Source organism: Heterodontus francisci, chromosome 22, assembly GCF_036365525.1.
Source record: "Heterodontus francisci isolate sHetFra1 chromosome 22, sHetFra1.hap1, whole genome shotgun sequence".
NCBI lineage: Eukaryota > Metazoa > Chordata > Chondrichthyes > Heterodontiformes > Heterodontidae > Heterodontus > Heterodontus francisci.
This window is the reverse complement of record NC_090392.1, coordinates 39,854,763-39,871,966: the sequence shown is the minus strand read 5'-3', so window position 1 is coordinate 39,871,966 and position 17,204 is coordinate 39,854,763. Positions and strand designations below refer to the sequence as shown.

General features: G+C 43.8%; 1 protein-coding gene across 1 annotated transcript in view; it reads left to right on the top strand.

Annotated features, from left to right (window-relative positions):
* LOC137381545 (zinc finger protein 850-like) overlaps nucleotides 1-17,204 on the top strand; it is an 81,986-nt gene that overhangs the window by 16,340 nt on the left and 48,442 nt on the right. The window contains exons 3-5 of the mRNA XM_068054241.1: nucleotides 4,550-4,756; nucleotides 5,935-6,285; nucleotides 14,072-14,170. Of these exons, the coding sequence (XP_067910342.1) occupies nucleotides 4,550-4,756; nucleotides 5,935-6,285; nucleotides 14,072-14,170 (657 nt within the window). The remainder of the gene's footprint in view (nucleotides 1-4,549; nucleotides 4,757-5,934; nucleotides 6,286-14,071; nucleotides 14,171-17,204) is intronic.

Sequence of the window (17,204 nt, the reverse complement as noted above, 5' to 3'; positions counted from 1 at the left end):
TGATTGATCGAGTTTTTATGGTGGTGTTGGTCCCACTGCAACAGGAGATTTCCTTGTGGACAGCATGTGGAGTGGGAGAGGTCTCCTGAGCTGTCGGGCCTGCAATGTACTTGAAAAATCGCCATCGGCGATCTTTCCTCATAATTCACTAATGTTACTTCTGCAATAAAATCAATAGCTTTGAATATAAATGCTAATTTAATATTTGGAACAAAACTACAACTTTAAATGGGTGCTATTAGAGCAAGAAAGTTCTTAAGAACATAAAAAATAGGAGCAGGAGTAGGCCATTTGGTTCCTCGAGCCTGCTCCGCTATTCAATATGATCATAGCTGATCTGATTGGGGCCTTAACTCCACTTTCCTACCTGCCCCCCATAAGCCTTGATTCCCCTAAATGTTCAAAAATCTGTCTATCTCAGCCTCCACTGCACTCTGGGTAGAGAATTCCAAAGATTCACAACCCTATGAGAGAGGTAATTCCTCCTTATTGCTGTCAAAAATGGGAGATTCCTTATTCTGAAACTATTCCCCCCTAGTTCTAGATTCCCCATGAGGGGAAATATCCTCTCAGTATCTACCCTGTCAAGCCCCCTCAGGATCTTACATGTTTCAATAAGATCACCTCTCATTCTTCTAAACTGCAATGAGTATAGGCCCGTCCTGCTCAACTGTTTCTCATGCAACAACCCCTTCATCCCAGGAACGAACCTAGTGAAATTTCTCTGAATTACCACCAATGCAAGTATATCCCTCCTTAAATAAAGAGACAAAAACTATACACACTAGGTGTGGTCTCACTAACACCCTGTACAGTTGTAGCAAGACTTTCATACTTTTATACTGCATCCCTCTTACACTAAAGGCCACCATTCCATTTGCCTTCCTAATTATTTGCAGTACCTGCATGCTAACATTTTGTACGAGGACACCCAAATCCTTCTGTTCTGCAGCATTTTGTAGTCTCTCTCCATTTAAGTAATATTTTGTTTTGCTATTCTTACCAAGTGGAGACCCTCACATTTTATTCTCTATCTGCCAAATTTTTGTCCGCTCACTTAACTGTATCCCTTTGCAGACTGTGTGTCCTCCTCATAACTTGCTTTCCCACCTAGCTTTGTATCATCATATTTGGCTACACACTTGTTCTCTTCATCCAAGCCATTAATATAGATCAGGATTGTCCAACCTTTTTGCGTGGGTGGCCACATTACAATTTTTGACTTACATGGGGGGCCGGTGAGACAATTTTGGAAAGATAAAGGCATTAAAAATTTATCTTACTATTAATCAAAACAACAAAGGTGCATTTTTGTGAAGAAGCTTTAAATGAAAAGACTAATTTATTGACTGACTTTCTGGTCACTATGTTGGACACTGATTTAGTGAGATACCTGGCATTTTTTTGCTTGCACAAGTAGTCAATGTTTGTCCGCACAGTTGTAGTGATGCAGAGTATTCTGGATAGATGTAATTCTGTCAGGAGTGATCTTGATCACTCTCTCTCCACCTCTCTCTGCCCCGCCCCCTTCTGCCTTCTCTCACTCTGTCTCCCTTTCTCTCTCTCTCTCTGCCCCCTCTCTCTCTCAGTCCCCTTTTCTCTCTCTCTCTCTCTCTGTCCCCTTTCTCTCTCTGTCTGACAGATGCAGAGAGCGGGAATGCTCAGCAGATGGCTGATCAAGTTTGTTTTCAAATTGCAAGTCAGTTTCACAGCTGGCAGATCCTGACATCGGGATTAGCAGTTTCTGAACTTTGCACAGATTCGAGATTTTCTGGCAGACTTTTTAAAAAATGGCGGGATCTATCAGCTGTGAAACTAACTGCAATCTTTTTTAAAAAGCCGGTCTGACAATGGGAAATTTCTCATCTCCAGTCATTGACCCCTGGCGACGATGAGGAATGGCCTTGGTACAGTTTATATCCCCGGGCCAGATGGAAACCTTTGATGGGCCGGATCCTGGCCTGTACGTCATGTGTTGGACAACCCTGATATAGATTGTAAATAGTTGAGGCCTTAGCATTGATCCCTGTGTGACCCCACTAGTTACAATTTGCCAACCTGAAGATGACCCATTTATCCTGACTCTCTCTTTCCTGTGAGTTAGCTAAACCTCTATCCATGCTCATTAACCCAGTTGCATTGAAATTAGATTGCTCATCACACATGGCTGTGAGCTATCCACAAAGCGAGATAAAACAAAGGCACCAGCAGATGCTCCGTCCACAGCTAGTCACTAGAATAAAGTGTGAAAATACTTCATCTCATCAAATGGATTGCAATCAGAAGCTATTGTATAGCCCTTCAGGAACCCCAAACCTAAAGTCACATGGACAAGACTACACTTAGAGTTTCCCTTTAAAGGTAACTTTTCTGGAGAACAACAGTTTCATCAATCATCAAATCATCAGAACTTTGAAAGCCGTCCTGAATTCCAGTACACGACTGAGAGAGAGAAATCATTTCCAGCTAAGACATTTGAACCCTGCTGGGACGATTTGGCAACCAGCTGCAGCAGAGAATAAGAGAGTACCTTTTTAAACAACTACTCAACCTGTGAGAATTGAACTAAGAAATACCAGCACCGTCTTCAAACTGAAGTGTTGACTGCCAGAAGACTTCAGCAACCCAGTGAGTGCAAGTCAACTGGCAAACATGCCTGCAACTTTAAAACGTACCTTCCAAGAGAATCCCACTGAAGCAACAGACTATGACACTTTAATTCTTAACACCTCTTACCCTTTCTATCTATCTTTCCTTTCTTGTGTATGCATGTGTGCATCAATGTGTGCATGGGTGGTGTTGTGAACATTTTTGGTGATTATTGTTCAATGAAAATTTAATCTTCTGTTTTAAGCTCGTGAGAAAACCTGTCATTATCTGTTTATTTGGCCAACAAGCCACAGGGGCCGAAACAAAACACAAAAAACACAATCTGTGGTCAGTTGAGAGGTGAATAGTGGAAACCAGCTGCACCATCTCCCACCCATCTATAACAAATTGGGGGCTTGAAGCCAGGATTCTGAACAATCAGATTAAATGAGAGATTTGGAAACAGGAGGAAGATTGACCTCTCAAACTGTGGGAAATTAAGCAAGCAGGTTTCCACATATTATTCTTTGAGGTGTTCAAAATCATGAAAGATTTTGACAGGTAGATGGGAAGACTGTTAGCAGTCAGTAAGTGCTGGAATTCCTTCCCCAAACCTCTTCTCTTCTCCACCTCTTTCATCTTTTAAGACTCTCCTTCAAATCTACCTCTTTGACCAAGCTTTTGGCCATGTTCCCTAACATCTCCTTCGGTTGTTCAGTGTCAACATTTGTTTGATAACATGACTGTGAGGCACCTTGGGAAGTTTGTAAAAGGAGCTTTATAAATACAAATTCTGGATGTGAGAATCATACTGTATCATGGATTATATATTGTATAAATATTGAATGAACTAAAACAGGATTTTAATCTGTCTGGTGTCTGGCTATCTCGTCTCCAGTCGAAACAAAATTAATGAACAATACAGGAATAGTAACGGTTCTGTGCAAATAAACCTTGGGCATGGTGTATAAATTGAACACAACCTTTAGGGTGAGGTATCAGAAGGCAGACAGCAGCAGCTCTGGGACATGGTCCCTTGGCACGTGAGGATCTAGACATCAGCACTGGTGGGACTGAACTACCTGCATGTATGGACCTGGACCATCAGCTCCTGTGGTACTGTGATTGTTTTTGACCCAGTGTACTGCAGGCTGTCAGTGGGCCCTGCTATTGTAGGAGGAACCACAAGGGGAGCCTCCATCTTGAGGTGCCCTGTGAAGTTTCCATTTTAAAAAAAATAAATGGTGGCCACGCAGCCAGGCCATCTCTGAGGAGGGGAAACCCCTTCCAGCGGCTCTGAGAGAGTGCAGAGTGCACACTGAGTGCAGAAGGGGAATGGGATTGGATTTCAGCACAGGAAGGAGGGAGTGTGTGTGCAACAGGGATTTACAGCTTTGGAGCAACAAGACAGGAAAGAATGTTCCACAGAAACTAGAATTGTCTGTGCTGAATTTCTGCCTTGTGCTTTGTTACGAAAGTGCTTCCATTTTTAGTTATTATTTTTGAGGACTCATATTTAGATGGTGGAAATGGATTTGATTTTGAAAAGCTGAAGATTTCATAGATGCTGTACTTTGGTTTGTTGTTGACAGTTCACTGGAAGGACGCTGAGATAAAAGGCGACTGATGTAAACAATGTGCGGGCCGCACTTCACGGAGCTGTTGCTTTCATTTAAATGGCCGGGGCAGATTGCAGCCCCACCGCCCCCGATGACGTGGAGGGGGCAGGCGGTCCGTCCCTGGCAAAGGTGTCAGCTGCCTTTTGCGCAGGCACTATGCCATTTTAAAAGGGCTGGAAGCCCTATCGTTAAATTAAAATATTTAAAGGAGAATGGATTTTAGAAAATTAAATTAATTGATGTTGCCCCTCCTCTCCATCAACCACAGATTTAATTCCTTGCCCTCTTCCCCCTCCCAAATTACTTAACTTGTGCACCTGACCTTCTCCCCCTCCCCAAAGTTCATAAGCTTTAAATTTTACCCATTCCCACCATTCGCTACACCAATGACAGGAGTTTCAGCCTGCTCCCCGTCACCCCCTCCCCCGCACTGGAAAACGTACCTGCTTGCACTCGCAATAGTGTTCTGCCTCGGATCCTCGGATGGGGATCTGAAGGCACGGGAGTGCAGGCCACCGGCACCAATATTGCTCCAGGATGAACAGCGGGTGCACGACAGTCATTAATTCATTTATTTACATCAATTAACAAATTGAAATTTGGTTCCCGTTGCCAAGCGTTGGGGGGGTGGGGGGGGGGGGGGGGTGGGGGGGTTGCCACCACGACACCACCTCGCCACCGGCAATTATGGGGCTGGGCCTTTGCGACGCTAAGGTCCATAACGGGCTTCTCCTGGAGGCATTTTCCGGCTTTCCTCGCCAGGGCCCCTGATGTCGGGGGGGCGGTCTGTAAAATTCAGCCCGTTGTGTTTGAAAACAACGTTTACTGGATGTTACCTGCCTTAGGCTCAGAAAAACAACAGAAACCTTGGTTTACACTACCAGAATGTCTTGGTCAGTTGCTACAACCTTTCTGGAGAAGGAGGACTTATCGCTGAGTGATTTGAGAAAATTAACCAAGGTTAAGCTAATAGCGTTGGCAGCAAAATTGGAGTTAGAGTTAAAACCAGGATCTAAGAAAGCAGACATAATTGAAGTAATCACACCGCATTTGAAATTGGAAGAAGAAAAAGGCGAACCAGATGATAGTACAGTTGAATTAGGTAAACTCCAGTTACAGATAGGCAGCTTGAACTTGACAAAGAAAAAGATATGGAAATGAAATACTTGAACTTGAACGGGGAGAGGAATTGGAAAAAACTTAATCTTGAACAGGAAAGAGAATTGACAATGAAAAGACTTGAACTTGACAGCGAGGAAATGGCAAAAGAGAGAGCATTTAAAAAGAAAGAGAAGAAAGGGAATTCGAAGTTGAAAAGCTAGAATTAAGTCAAAAGAGTGGCCTTGGCTCCAAGGAAAGTTCTGACTGCAGCCCAGGACCCAGTGGAGAGCTGTTTAAATTTGTGCAAGCCCTCCCAAGTTTGAGGAAAGCGATGTAGATGCATTTTTCATTTTTTTTGAAAGGATGGCCAGACAGACGAAGTGGCTGAAGGAAAGCTGGACACTACTTATGCAAAGCAGGTTGATGGGCAGAGCTCATGAAGTTTATGCCATTCTTTCTGAGGAGGCTTCTGCAGATTGAGATGGCAAAAAAGGCTATTCTCGCTGCTTATGAATTGCTCCCTGAAGCGTACAGGTAGAAATTTCAGAACCTCTGGAGACAGCCTAGGAAGACTTATATAGAATTTGAGAGGGCAAAGCAAATTAATTTTCATCATTGGATGCAGGCACTAAAGGTAGAGGCCACGTATGAGGCCCTTAGGGAATTAATTCTCCTGGAAGAATTACAAAATTCACTCTATCCATTAGTAAGGATGCATGTAGAGAACCAGAAGGTTTCAACAGCCAGACAGGCAGCTGAAATTAGTGATGATTATGAGCTAGTTTCCAAATCCAAACCCTTGGTCCGTCACTCCCACAAACACGAGAAAAGAAGGTGGGAGGGTGAAAGGAAGGCAAGCAGCTGGGGACATGAAGGGACAGCTGGGAATGACCCAGGATCTCTGCCTCAGGCCAGAAAGGAAGATGTTGAGAGCAGAAGTGAGGTCCGCAAGCCTAAATGTTACCATTGTCACAAGGTGGGGCACCTTCGTGCAGAATGCTGGAAGTTGTGGGGTAAACCCATGGGACTTATTGGGGTACACAAAGCCAATGTAGAGAATAGGGCCCTGACTGAGAGTACAACAGAGCAGGCTGCAGCTCTGACTGCCTCTATAAGGCCAAGTACACAAACTGCTGTGAGTGCAGGAGTCATGAATAAGATACCTGCGAGTTATAGGGAATTCTTATCAAAAGGAAAGTAACCCCTTATCCCTCAAGTGAGGCGGGTAAGCCTATATTTATATATAGGGATACAGGAGCCACCCAAACTCTTTTGCTGGGGAAAGGCATAACTTTTCCACCAGAGAGCGCACTGAATGCCAAGGTTTTAGTGAATGGTATCAGCAGGGCGCATATACCCGTACCTTTGTATTGGGTGGACCTGGAGTGTGACCTAATGTCTGGAACGGTAACTGTAGGAGTTGTCCATAGTTTGCCTGTAAACAGAGTTGACCTACTGCTGGGAAATGATTTGACCAGAGCGAAGGTAGTAGCTTCTCCACTCTTCACGGAAAAACGAAGTGAAGTTAAAGAGACAGAACAGTTGCAGGAAGAGGTTCCAGGAATTTTTCCTTCATGTATAGTGAGCCGAGAAATGGCTAAATAAGTTCCATTGTTGGAGGTAAAATTGTCACCACAGACAGAGAGCCAAATATCTGAAACTTTCTTTGTGGATTTGGATAATCTGAAGGAAATGTTCAATAAATCTTCTTTGATCAAGGCTCAGCAAGCTGATCCAGACTTAAATAAAGTGACACAATCAGCTGAGTGACACAATGAAGCTGAGGCGAAGCAAGTTCCAAATCAAAATGATGAGGAAGTCTTAGAGTTGTACAGCACAGAAACAGGCCCTTCAGCCCATCTTGTCCATGCTGGCCATCAAGCACCTATCTATTCTAATCCCATTTTCCAGCACTTGGCCCATAGCCTTGTATGCTATGGTGTTTCAAGTGCTCATCTGAATACTTCTTAAAAGTTGTGAGGGTTCCTGCCTCTACCACCTTTTCAGGCAGTGTGTTCCAGATTCCAACCACCCACTGGGTGAAATTTTTTCCCTCAAATCCCCTCTAAACCTTCTGCCCCTTACCTTAAATCTATGCCCCCTGATTATTGACCCCTCTGCGAAGGGAAAAAGTTTCTTCCCATCTATCCTATTAATGCCCCTCATAGTTTTTTTAAAGTTTTTAAACAGCCTTCTCATGTAGTTTTTTTAAACAGAATTTTTAACTGATTTAAGTGTTTTTGCTAAGTGTTACTGTATATTAGTGCATCATCCAGATACACTACACAGTTGGGAACACTGGCTACCACCTGATTCATTAATCTTTGAAAAGTGGCTGGGGCATTTTTAGCCCAAATGGCATCACCCAGCTCTGATAAAGACAGTCTGGTGTTACAAAAGTTGATATCTCTTTGGCTCAAGAAGTCAAAGGATCCCTTCAACAAGTCAATCTTGGTAAGAAGCCTAGCACTGGCTACTCTGTCGATATAGTCTTCTAAATGTGGAATTGGGTCAGAGTCTGTCTTCGTGACTGCATTGACTTCTCCGTAGTCTATACAAAACTGGGTTGACCCATCAGGTTTAGGTACTAGAACTATTCGTGAAGTCCAGCTGCTTTGATGAGGTTCGATCAAGTTGTTTTCCAGCAGGTATTGGATCTCTGCTTTTACTTGGGCCTGTTTGACTGCACTTAAGTAGTAAGGATGTTGCTTTAAAGGAACGGTTCCCCCTATATCCACATCATGTGTGGCTAAGGTTGTACATCCCAGCTTATCCCGACAAACTCTTTTAAATGTTGTGAAAGCGAGTTAGGTCTTCATGTTGTTTTGCTTCTAAGTGGAAAAGCACGTTGTCCAATTTTCCTAGCCATTCTGTATTCACTAACCGGATAGTTGAAAATTCAATCTGAGAATTTTCGAGGCCTCCTTGTGCCTCATCCTCACCATCCTTTTCCTTCTCAACAGTGCCGATTATTTATTTATTTATTCATTTGTGGGATGTGGGCATCACTGGCTAGGCCAGCATTTATTGCCCATCCCTAATTGCTCAAGAAGGTGATGGTGAGCTGCCTTCTTGAACCGCTGCAGTCCATGTGAGGTAGGTACACCCACAGTGCTGTTAGGAAGGGAGTTCCAGGATTTTGACCCAGCGACAGTGAAGGAACAGCGATATAGTTCCAAGTCAGAATGGTGTGTGACATGGAGGGGAACTTGCAGGTGGTGGTGTTCCCATGCATTTGCTGCCCTTGTCCTTCGAGTTGGTAGCGGTCGTGGGTTTGGAAGGTGCTTTCTAAGGAGCCTTGGTGCGTTGCTGCAGTGCATCTTGTAGATGGTACACACTGCTGCCATTGTGCGTCGGTGGTGGAGGGAGTGAATGTTGGTGGACGTGGTGCCAATCAAGCGGGATGCTTTGTCCTGGATGGTATCAAGCTTCTTGAGTGTTGGAGCTGCACCCATCGAGGCAAGTGCAGAGTATTCCATCACACTCTTGACTTGTGCCTTGTAGATGGTGGACAGGCTTTGGGGAGTCAGGAGGTGAGTTACTCGCCGCAGGATTCCTAGCCTCTGAGCTGCTCTTGTAGCCACGGTATTTATATGGCTACTCCAGTTCAGTTTCTGATCAATGGTAGCTTCTAGGATGTTGATAGTGGGGGATTCAGTGATGGTAATGCCATTGAATGTCAAGGGGAGATGGTTAGATCCCCTCTTGTTGGAGATGGTCATTGCCTCGCGGTTGTGTGGCGCGAATGTTATTTGCCACTTATCAGGCCAAGCCTGGATATTGTCCAGGTCTTGCTGCATTTCTACATGGACTGCTTCAGTATCTGAGGAGTCACGAATGGTCATAGAGTTATACAGCACAGAAACAGGCCCTTCAGCCCATTGTGTCTGTGCCGGCCATCAAGCACCTAACTATTCTAATCCCATTTTCCAGCACGGCCCGTCGCCTTGTATCCTATGGCGTTTCAAGTGCTCATCTAAATACTTCTTAAATGTTGTGAGGGTTTCTGCCTCTACCACCTCTTCAGGCAGTACGTTCCAGATTCCAACCACCCTCTGGTGAAAAAATGTTTCCTCAAATCCACTCTAAACCTCCTGCACCTTACCTTAAATCTATGCCCCCTGGTTATTGACCCCTCCACTAAGGGAAAATGTTTCTTCCTATCTAACCTATCAATGCCCCTCATAATTTTTTATACCTCAATCATGTCTCCCCTCATCCTTCTCTGCTCTAAGGAAAACAACCCTAGCCTTTTCAGTCTCTCTTCATAGCTGAAATGCTCTAATCCAGGCAACATCCTGGTGAATCCCCTCTGCACTCTCTCCAGTGCAATCACATCCTTCCTATAGTGTGGTGCCCCGAACTGTACACAGTACTCCAGCTGTGGCCTAACTAGCGTTTTATACAGCTCCATCATAACCTCCCTGTTCTTACATTCTTTGGCTAATAAAGGCAAGTATCCCATATGCTCTCCTAACCACCTTATCTACCTGTGCTGCTGCCTTCAGTGATCTATGGACGAGTACACCAAGGTCCCTCTGACCCTCTGTGCTTCCTAGGGTCCTACCATCCATTGTATATTCCCTTTCCTTGTCGGTCCTCCCAAAATGCATCATCTCTCACTTCTCAGGATTAAATTTGCCACAGCTCCGCCCATCTTACCAGCCCATCTATATCGTCCTGTAATCTAAGCCTTTCCTCCTCACTATTTACGACACCACCAATTTTCGTATCGTCTGCGACCTTACTGATCATACCTCCTATATTCACGTCTAAATCATTAATGTACACTACAAACAGCAAGGGTCCAAGCACCGATCCCTGTGGTACACCATTGGTCACAGGCTTCCACTCACAAAAACAACCCTCGATCATTACCTCTGCCTCCTGCCACTAAACCAATTTTGGACCCAATTTGCCAAATTGCCTTGGATCCCATGGGCTCTTACCTTTTTAACCAATGATGCTGAACATTGTGCAATCATCAGCGAACATCCCCACTTCTGACCTAATTATTGAAGGAAGGTCATTGATGAAGCAGCTGAAGATGGTTGGGCCTAGTACACTACCCTGAGGAACTCCTGCAGTGATGTCCTGGAGCTCAGATGATTGACCTCCAACAACCACAACCATCTTCCTTTACGTTAGGTATGACTCCAACCAGTGGAGAGCTTTCCCCCTGATTCCCATTGACTTCAGTTTTGCTAGGGCTCCTTGATGCCATACTCAGTCAAATGCTACCTTGATGTTAAGGACAGTCACTCACCTCACCTCTGGAGTTCAGCTCTTTTATCCATGTTTGAACCAAGGCTGTAATGAGGTCAGGAGCTGAGTGGCCCTGGCAGAACCAAAACTGAGCAGGTTACTGGAAGCAAATGCTGCTTGATGGCACTGTTGATGACACCTTCCATCACTTTCCTGATGATTGAGAGTAGACTGATGAGGCAGTAATTGCTCAGGTTGGACTTGTCCTGCTTTTTGTGTACAGGACATACCTGGGCAATTTTCCACATTGCTGGGTAAATGCCAGTGTTGTAGCTGAACTGGAACCGCTTGGCTAGGGGTGCAGCAAGTTCTGGAGCACCGGTCTTCAGTACTATTGCCGGAATATTGTCAGGGCCCATAGCCTTTGCAGTGCCTTCGGTCATTTCTTGATATCACGCGGAGTGAATCGAATTGGCTGAAGTCTGGCATCTGTGATGCTGGGGACTTCAGGAAGAGGCCGAGATGGATCAGCAACTCAGATGGTTGCAAATGCTTCTGCCTTATCTTTCGCACTGATGTGCTGGGCTCCCCCATCATTGAGGATGTGGATATTTGTGGAACCACCTCATCCAGTTAGTTGTTTAACTGTCCACCACCATTCACGGCTGGATGTGGCAGGACTGCGGAACTTAGATCTGCTCCGTTGGTTATGGGATCGCTTAGCTCTGTCTATCGCATGCTGCTTACGCAGTTTGGCACGCAGATAGTCCTGTCTTGTAGCTTCACCAGGTTGACACCTCATTTTGAGGTATGCCTGGTGCTGCTCCTGGCATGCCCTCCTGCACTCTTCATTGAACCAGGGTTGGTCTCCTGGCTTGATGGTAATGGTAGAGTGGGGGACATGACGGGCCATGAGGTCACCAATTGTGGTTGAGTGCAATTCTGCTGCTGCCCCACAGTGTCTCATGGATGCCCAGTTTTACATTGCTAGATCTGTTCGAAATCTATCCCATTTAGCATGGTGATAGTGCCACACAACACGATAGACAGTATCCTCAATGTGAAGGCGGGACTTTGTCTCCACAAGGCCTGTGCGGTGGTCACTCCTACCAATACTGTCATGGACAAATGCATCAGCGGCAGACAGATTGGTGAGGACGAGGTCAAGTATGTTTCTCCCTCACCACCTGCCGTAGACCCAGTATAGCAGCTATGTCCTTTAGGACTCAGCCAGCTATGGTGCTACTTAGCTACTCTTGGTGATGGACAGTTTAGTCCCCACCCAGAGTACATTCTGTGCCCTTTCCACCCTCAGTGCTTCCTCCAAGTGGTGTTCAACATGGAGGAGTACTGACTCATCAGCTGAGGGAGGGCGGTAGGTGGTAATTAGCAGGAGGTTTCTTTGCCCATATTTGGCCTGATGCCATGAGACGTATTGGGGTCCGGGGTCGATATTGAGGACTCCCAGGGCAACTCCCTCCCTACTGTATACCACTGTGCCTGTCTTGCCGGTGGGACAGGACATACCCGGGGATAGTGATGGCAGTGTCTGGGACATTGTCTGTAAGGTATGATTCTGTGAGCAGACTATGTCAGGCTGTTGCTTGACTAGTCTGTGGGACAGCCCTCCCAACTTTGATATAATGTTAGTAAGGAGGACTTTGCAGGGTCAACAGGGCTGGGTTTGCTGTAGTTGTTTCTGGTGCCTAGGTCGATGGCGGGTGGTCCGTCCAGTTTCATTCCTTTTTATTGACTTCATAGCAGTTAGATACAACTGAGTGGCTTGCTAGGCCATTTCAGAGGGCATGTAAGAGTCAACCATATTGCTGTGAGTCTGGAGTCACAGACCAGGTACGGTTAGCAGATTTCCTTCTCTAAAGGACATTAGTGAACCAGATGGGTTTTTACAACAATCGACAATGGTTTCGTATTTAATTCCAGATTTTTTTTTATTCATTAAATTCAAATTCCACCTTCTGCTGTGGTGGGATTCAAACCCATGTCCCCAGAGTAATATACTGGGTCTCTGGGTTACAGGTCCAGTGACAATACCACTACGCCGTCACCTCCCTATTACCTGACATACCTGTACTGGCTTATCTTCCTCCCTGCTATAATAATACTTTAACATATTGATCTGACATAACCGGTTCTTTTTTCTGGCGATCAGGGGTGTTAATCAAGTAATCTGCCTTATCCACTCTTTTAATTACTTTATATGGACCACTGAACCGTGCTTTTAATGGTTTCCCCGTAATGGTAATAACACCGATACTTCATCCCCTGGTTGAAAATTGCTGGTCTTTGCATTCTTGTCAGCCCATTTTTTCATATTGGCTTGGGATGCTTTAACATGTTCCTGAGCCACACTGCAAGCTTTCGTGAACCTTTCTCGGAACACAGATACATAGACTAGTATCGAAGATTCACTTCTTTGTTCTAAGAATCTATCTTTGATGAGTTTTATAGGACCTCTTACTTCATGTCCATAAACCAGTTCGAAAGGACTGAAACCTGTAGATTCATTCGGTGAATCTCTGGTGGCAAATAAAATAAAGTCCAGCCCTTTATCCCAGTCATGCGGATATTCGTGAAATTATGTTCTGATCATTGTTTTGAGAGTTTGATGGTACCTCTCTGAAGCTCCCTGTGACTGTGGGTGATATGCTTAAGATTTCAACTGTCTGATACCTAAAATGCCCATGACTTCTTGAAGTATCTTAGATATGAAATTAGAACCTTGATCCGATTGAACTTCAAGTGGTAATCCATATCTCGTAAAGAATTGGGTTAACTTTTCTCCTACTATTTTAGCAGTAATTGTCCTCAAAGGAATGGCCTCTGGAAATCGAGTAGCCATATCCATGATAGTAAGTATATATTGATATCCCACTTTTGTTTTTGGCAGGGATCCTACACAGTCTACCAATACCCTGCTAAATGTTTCCTACATCACTGGTATGGTAACTAGTGGTGCCGGTTTGATGGTAGGTGTGGTTTTCCCACAATTTGGCATGTCCTACAAAATTGTATCACATCCTTTGTAAGGCCTGGCCAGTAATAATGTTGGCTTACACGTGATTTAGTCTTCTGAATCCCCCTATGTCCTGCTAAAGGAATGTCTTGTGCTAACCTTAATAATCCCTGGCGATTTTTAGGTGGTACCACTATCTGTTCAACAACTGTCCAATATTCATCCACAGGTCCATGAGGTGGTCTCCATTTCCTCCTCAAAACCCAGCTTTCCATACAATAGCCTTCTGGAACTCCTTTCGCATCAGCTTCTGTCAGAGCTGTCTGTGCTATTCTATATAACTCTGGATCAGCTTGCTGTGCTGCAGTTCTAGAAAATCTGTTAAGCATCGCATTTGGATTGCCTAAATCCCCAAATAAGGTTTCAGATACTTGGCTATCTCTTTGTGGTGCCACTTTTACCTCCAACAATGGAACCTGTTTTGCCATTGCTCAGGTGACTACACATGCAGGAAATATTCCAGGAACGTGTTCCTGTAATTCTTCTGTTTCTCTAACTTCACTTGATTCCTCTGTAATTATAGGAGAAAATGATACTTTTGATCCGGCCAAATCATTTTCTAGGAGTAGATCAATTCCCTCTGCTGGCAAACTGTGGACAACTCCTACAGTTACCATCCCAGGTATTAAGTCACACTCTAAATGCACTTTATATAAAGGTATGGGTATATACTCCCTGCCAATTCCATTAACTAAAACTTTAGCGTTCAGGGCGCTCTCTGGTAAAAGATGTTATATCTTTCCCCAGCAAGAGTGTTTGGGTTGCTCCTATATCCAAGTATAATGATAGGTTTTCCTGCCTTAGTTACAGGATACGGAGTTACTTTCCCCTTTGACAAAAATTCATTATAGCTTTCGGGTATCTTATTCTCAACCTCTACACTCGCTTTAGTTTTTGTAACTGGTTTTACAGCTGCCGTTAAACCTACAGCCTGGTCTGTTGTACTCTCTGTCAAAGCTACTTTCTCTGCATTAGCTTTGTGTACCCCAACAAGTCCAAGGGTTTACATTGCAATTTCCAGCATTCTGAGCGAAAATGACCCATTTTATGGCAATGATAACACTTCAGCTTGTTAATCTCACTCGTACCCTCAGCACCTTCCTTTCAGACTGAGGATGTGATCCTGGGGCATTCCCAGCTGTTCCTTCTTGTTCCTGGCTACTTGCCTTCCTTTCACTCTCCCACTTTCTATCCTTCACGGGTTTATGGGGGTGATGGACAAAAAGGTTTTGGCTTATTCACAAGCTCAAAATCATCAGCAATTTCTGCTGCTTGCCTAGCTTTCAAAACTTTCAGATTATCCATATGAGTACTCATTACTGAAGGGATGGAATTTTTAAACTCTTCCAAGAGAATCAATTCTCTAAGGTTCTCATATGTGGTTTCCATCTTTAATGCCCGTATCCAACGGTCAAAATTAATTTGCTAAACCCTCTCAAATTCTACATACGTCTGCCCAGCCAATCTCCGTAAATTCCAAAATTTCTGTCGGTAAGCTTCAGGGACTAACTCATATGCAGCAAGAATAGCTTTTTTTGCCATCTCATAATCTGCAGAAGCTGCTTCAGGATGCATGACATAAACTTCATGAGCTCGGCCTATCAACCTGTTTTGCATAAGCAGTGTCCAGCTTTCCTTCAGCCATTTCATTTGTTTAGCTATTTTTTTCAAAAGATATGAAAAATTCCTCTACATCCCTTTCCTCAAACTTAGGAAAAGCTTGTATAAATTTAAACAGCTTTTCACTGGATCCTGGGATGAATTCAGATTCTTTCTGACCAGAACGTTCCCTGGATTCAAGACACCCCTTTGTCTCTGTTCCATCTCTTTTAACCTAAATTCCCTCTCTTCTCTTTCACTTTTTCTCTGAAGTTCAAGTTTTTTTATTGCTATTTCTTTTTCCTGCTCAAGTTTTTTCATTTCTAACCGAATTCTAGCCAATTCCACTGCATCACTCTCTGACTTACTATCTTTTCCCTCTTCTTCCAATTCCAGATGTTGGGCTGTTAGGTCAATTATCACTGCTTTTTTGGCACCTGATTTCAATTCTAACCCCAATTTTGTTGGCAATTCTTTTAATTTGTTCTTAATTAAAGTTATCAGGTCACTGAGGGACACAATCTCTTTTCCCAGAAACTCTGCTGCAACTGCTAATGCCATTCTGATGAGACAGCCTATACCCTTATATACAATAAAACTGGTTACTTTTATTTTTTCTCTTTCAAATTATTACTCCCCTTATAATTCACGTAATTGACGTTGGATTTGGATTGGATCCTGGACAATCGAGTCTCCGATTAATATGATCCCAGACATGAGAGCAATTAATACGATCCCAGAGACGAGAGTAATTAATACGATATCCCAGACGCAAGCCCCCAATTAATATGATCCCAGAGATGAGCCCCCAATTAATATGTTACGACTGAGGCGGGAGCAATGTACTGTCAATTCAGTCCCATTACTCCACAGGTCACAGCATATGATTAAAGTTTTCCCACCTAACCAGAAAATAGCCAAATTAAACACTTTATAAACCCCCAGAATAAAATACACCAAACCAGGTATCTTTAGACAACACCAAATTAACTATTTATTAATAAATCAAATCTTAACACTCTTCAGATAAATTTATGTCTAAAGAACTTATAACTTCTTATTTAATCTAACGCCCATGCTCACACATATACATTCAAAAACTAACCGCTAATCGGTTTTAAAAATAGTGTTTCTTAGGACTAAAAATAAGTAGCTGGGTTGTACGTCCTGGTGAATTACATTCCTAGTTGTTGAGGTGTCCCAGAGTAGAGTAATCAGATGCTACGCGAAGTCTCCAGACAAATTTGACGAAACAGTTTTTAACAGATAGGCATTCAAAGTATTCAAAGCAGGTGTCACACAGTTCCCTCAACGAGAAGCACAGCAATAGGTCTACTCGGATTTTAAAATTGGCAGTCTTTTGGTAGAAACTTTACTGAGAATTCCAGCAAACACGCAATAGAGAGTGTTACTTCTGTAGCAGACTTCTTAGAGTTTCGAAGTAAAACACAATTTACTACCTCCAGCAATGCAAATTGTTGTTTTTCAGGGTTCCTTTCTCCTTAGGCAAACACATCTGAGCTCAATGTAGATTTTCTCTGCTGAGAAAAAGGCAGCTTCTTCCGTCAGTGAACAGCACGCTTCATTTTTCTCCAGTTAAAGCCAGTCTTTACCCACAGTTAAAAGTTACAGTGCACCATGTGACCTTCTCTCTCTCCTGCTGTGACCTAGGAAACAGATGCAGCTGGAACATTGTGCCCCCTTTGTTTTTAAAGGCACATTGTTTTTCAAACAGAGTCTTAAAGGCACACTGTTTTAAATAGAAAAAAATATATACTTCCATGACCATTTCCAGTCACGGACCACTGATGAGACTGAGGAACAGCCCCGATACAGTTTACACCCGTGGGCCAGATGGAAATCTTTGGTGGACTGTATGTTGGACAACCCTAAAATAAGAGGTCCTCTAAAACTAATTAAAGAAAAGATTTTTGAACAGAGGAATAAATCTTCTGTGTTAGATAGGGCTGGATTTTACCAGCACCCTGGCGTCGGGGGGTTGTGGCAGGGGGGCCTGGAAAATACTTCCGGGAGAGGCCCGCCAAGGGCCTCAGTGC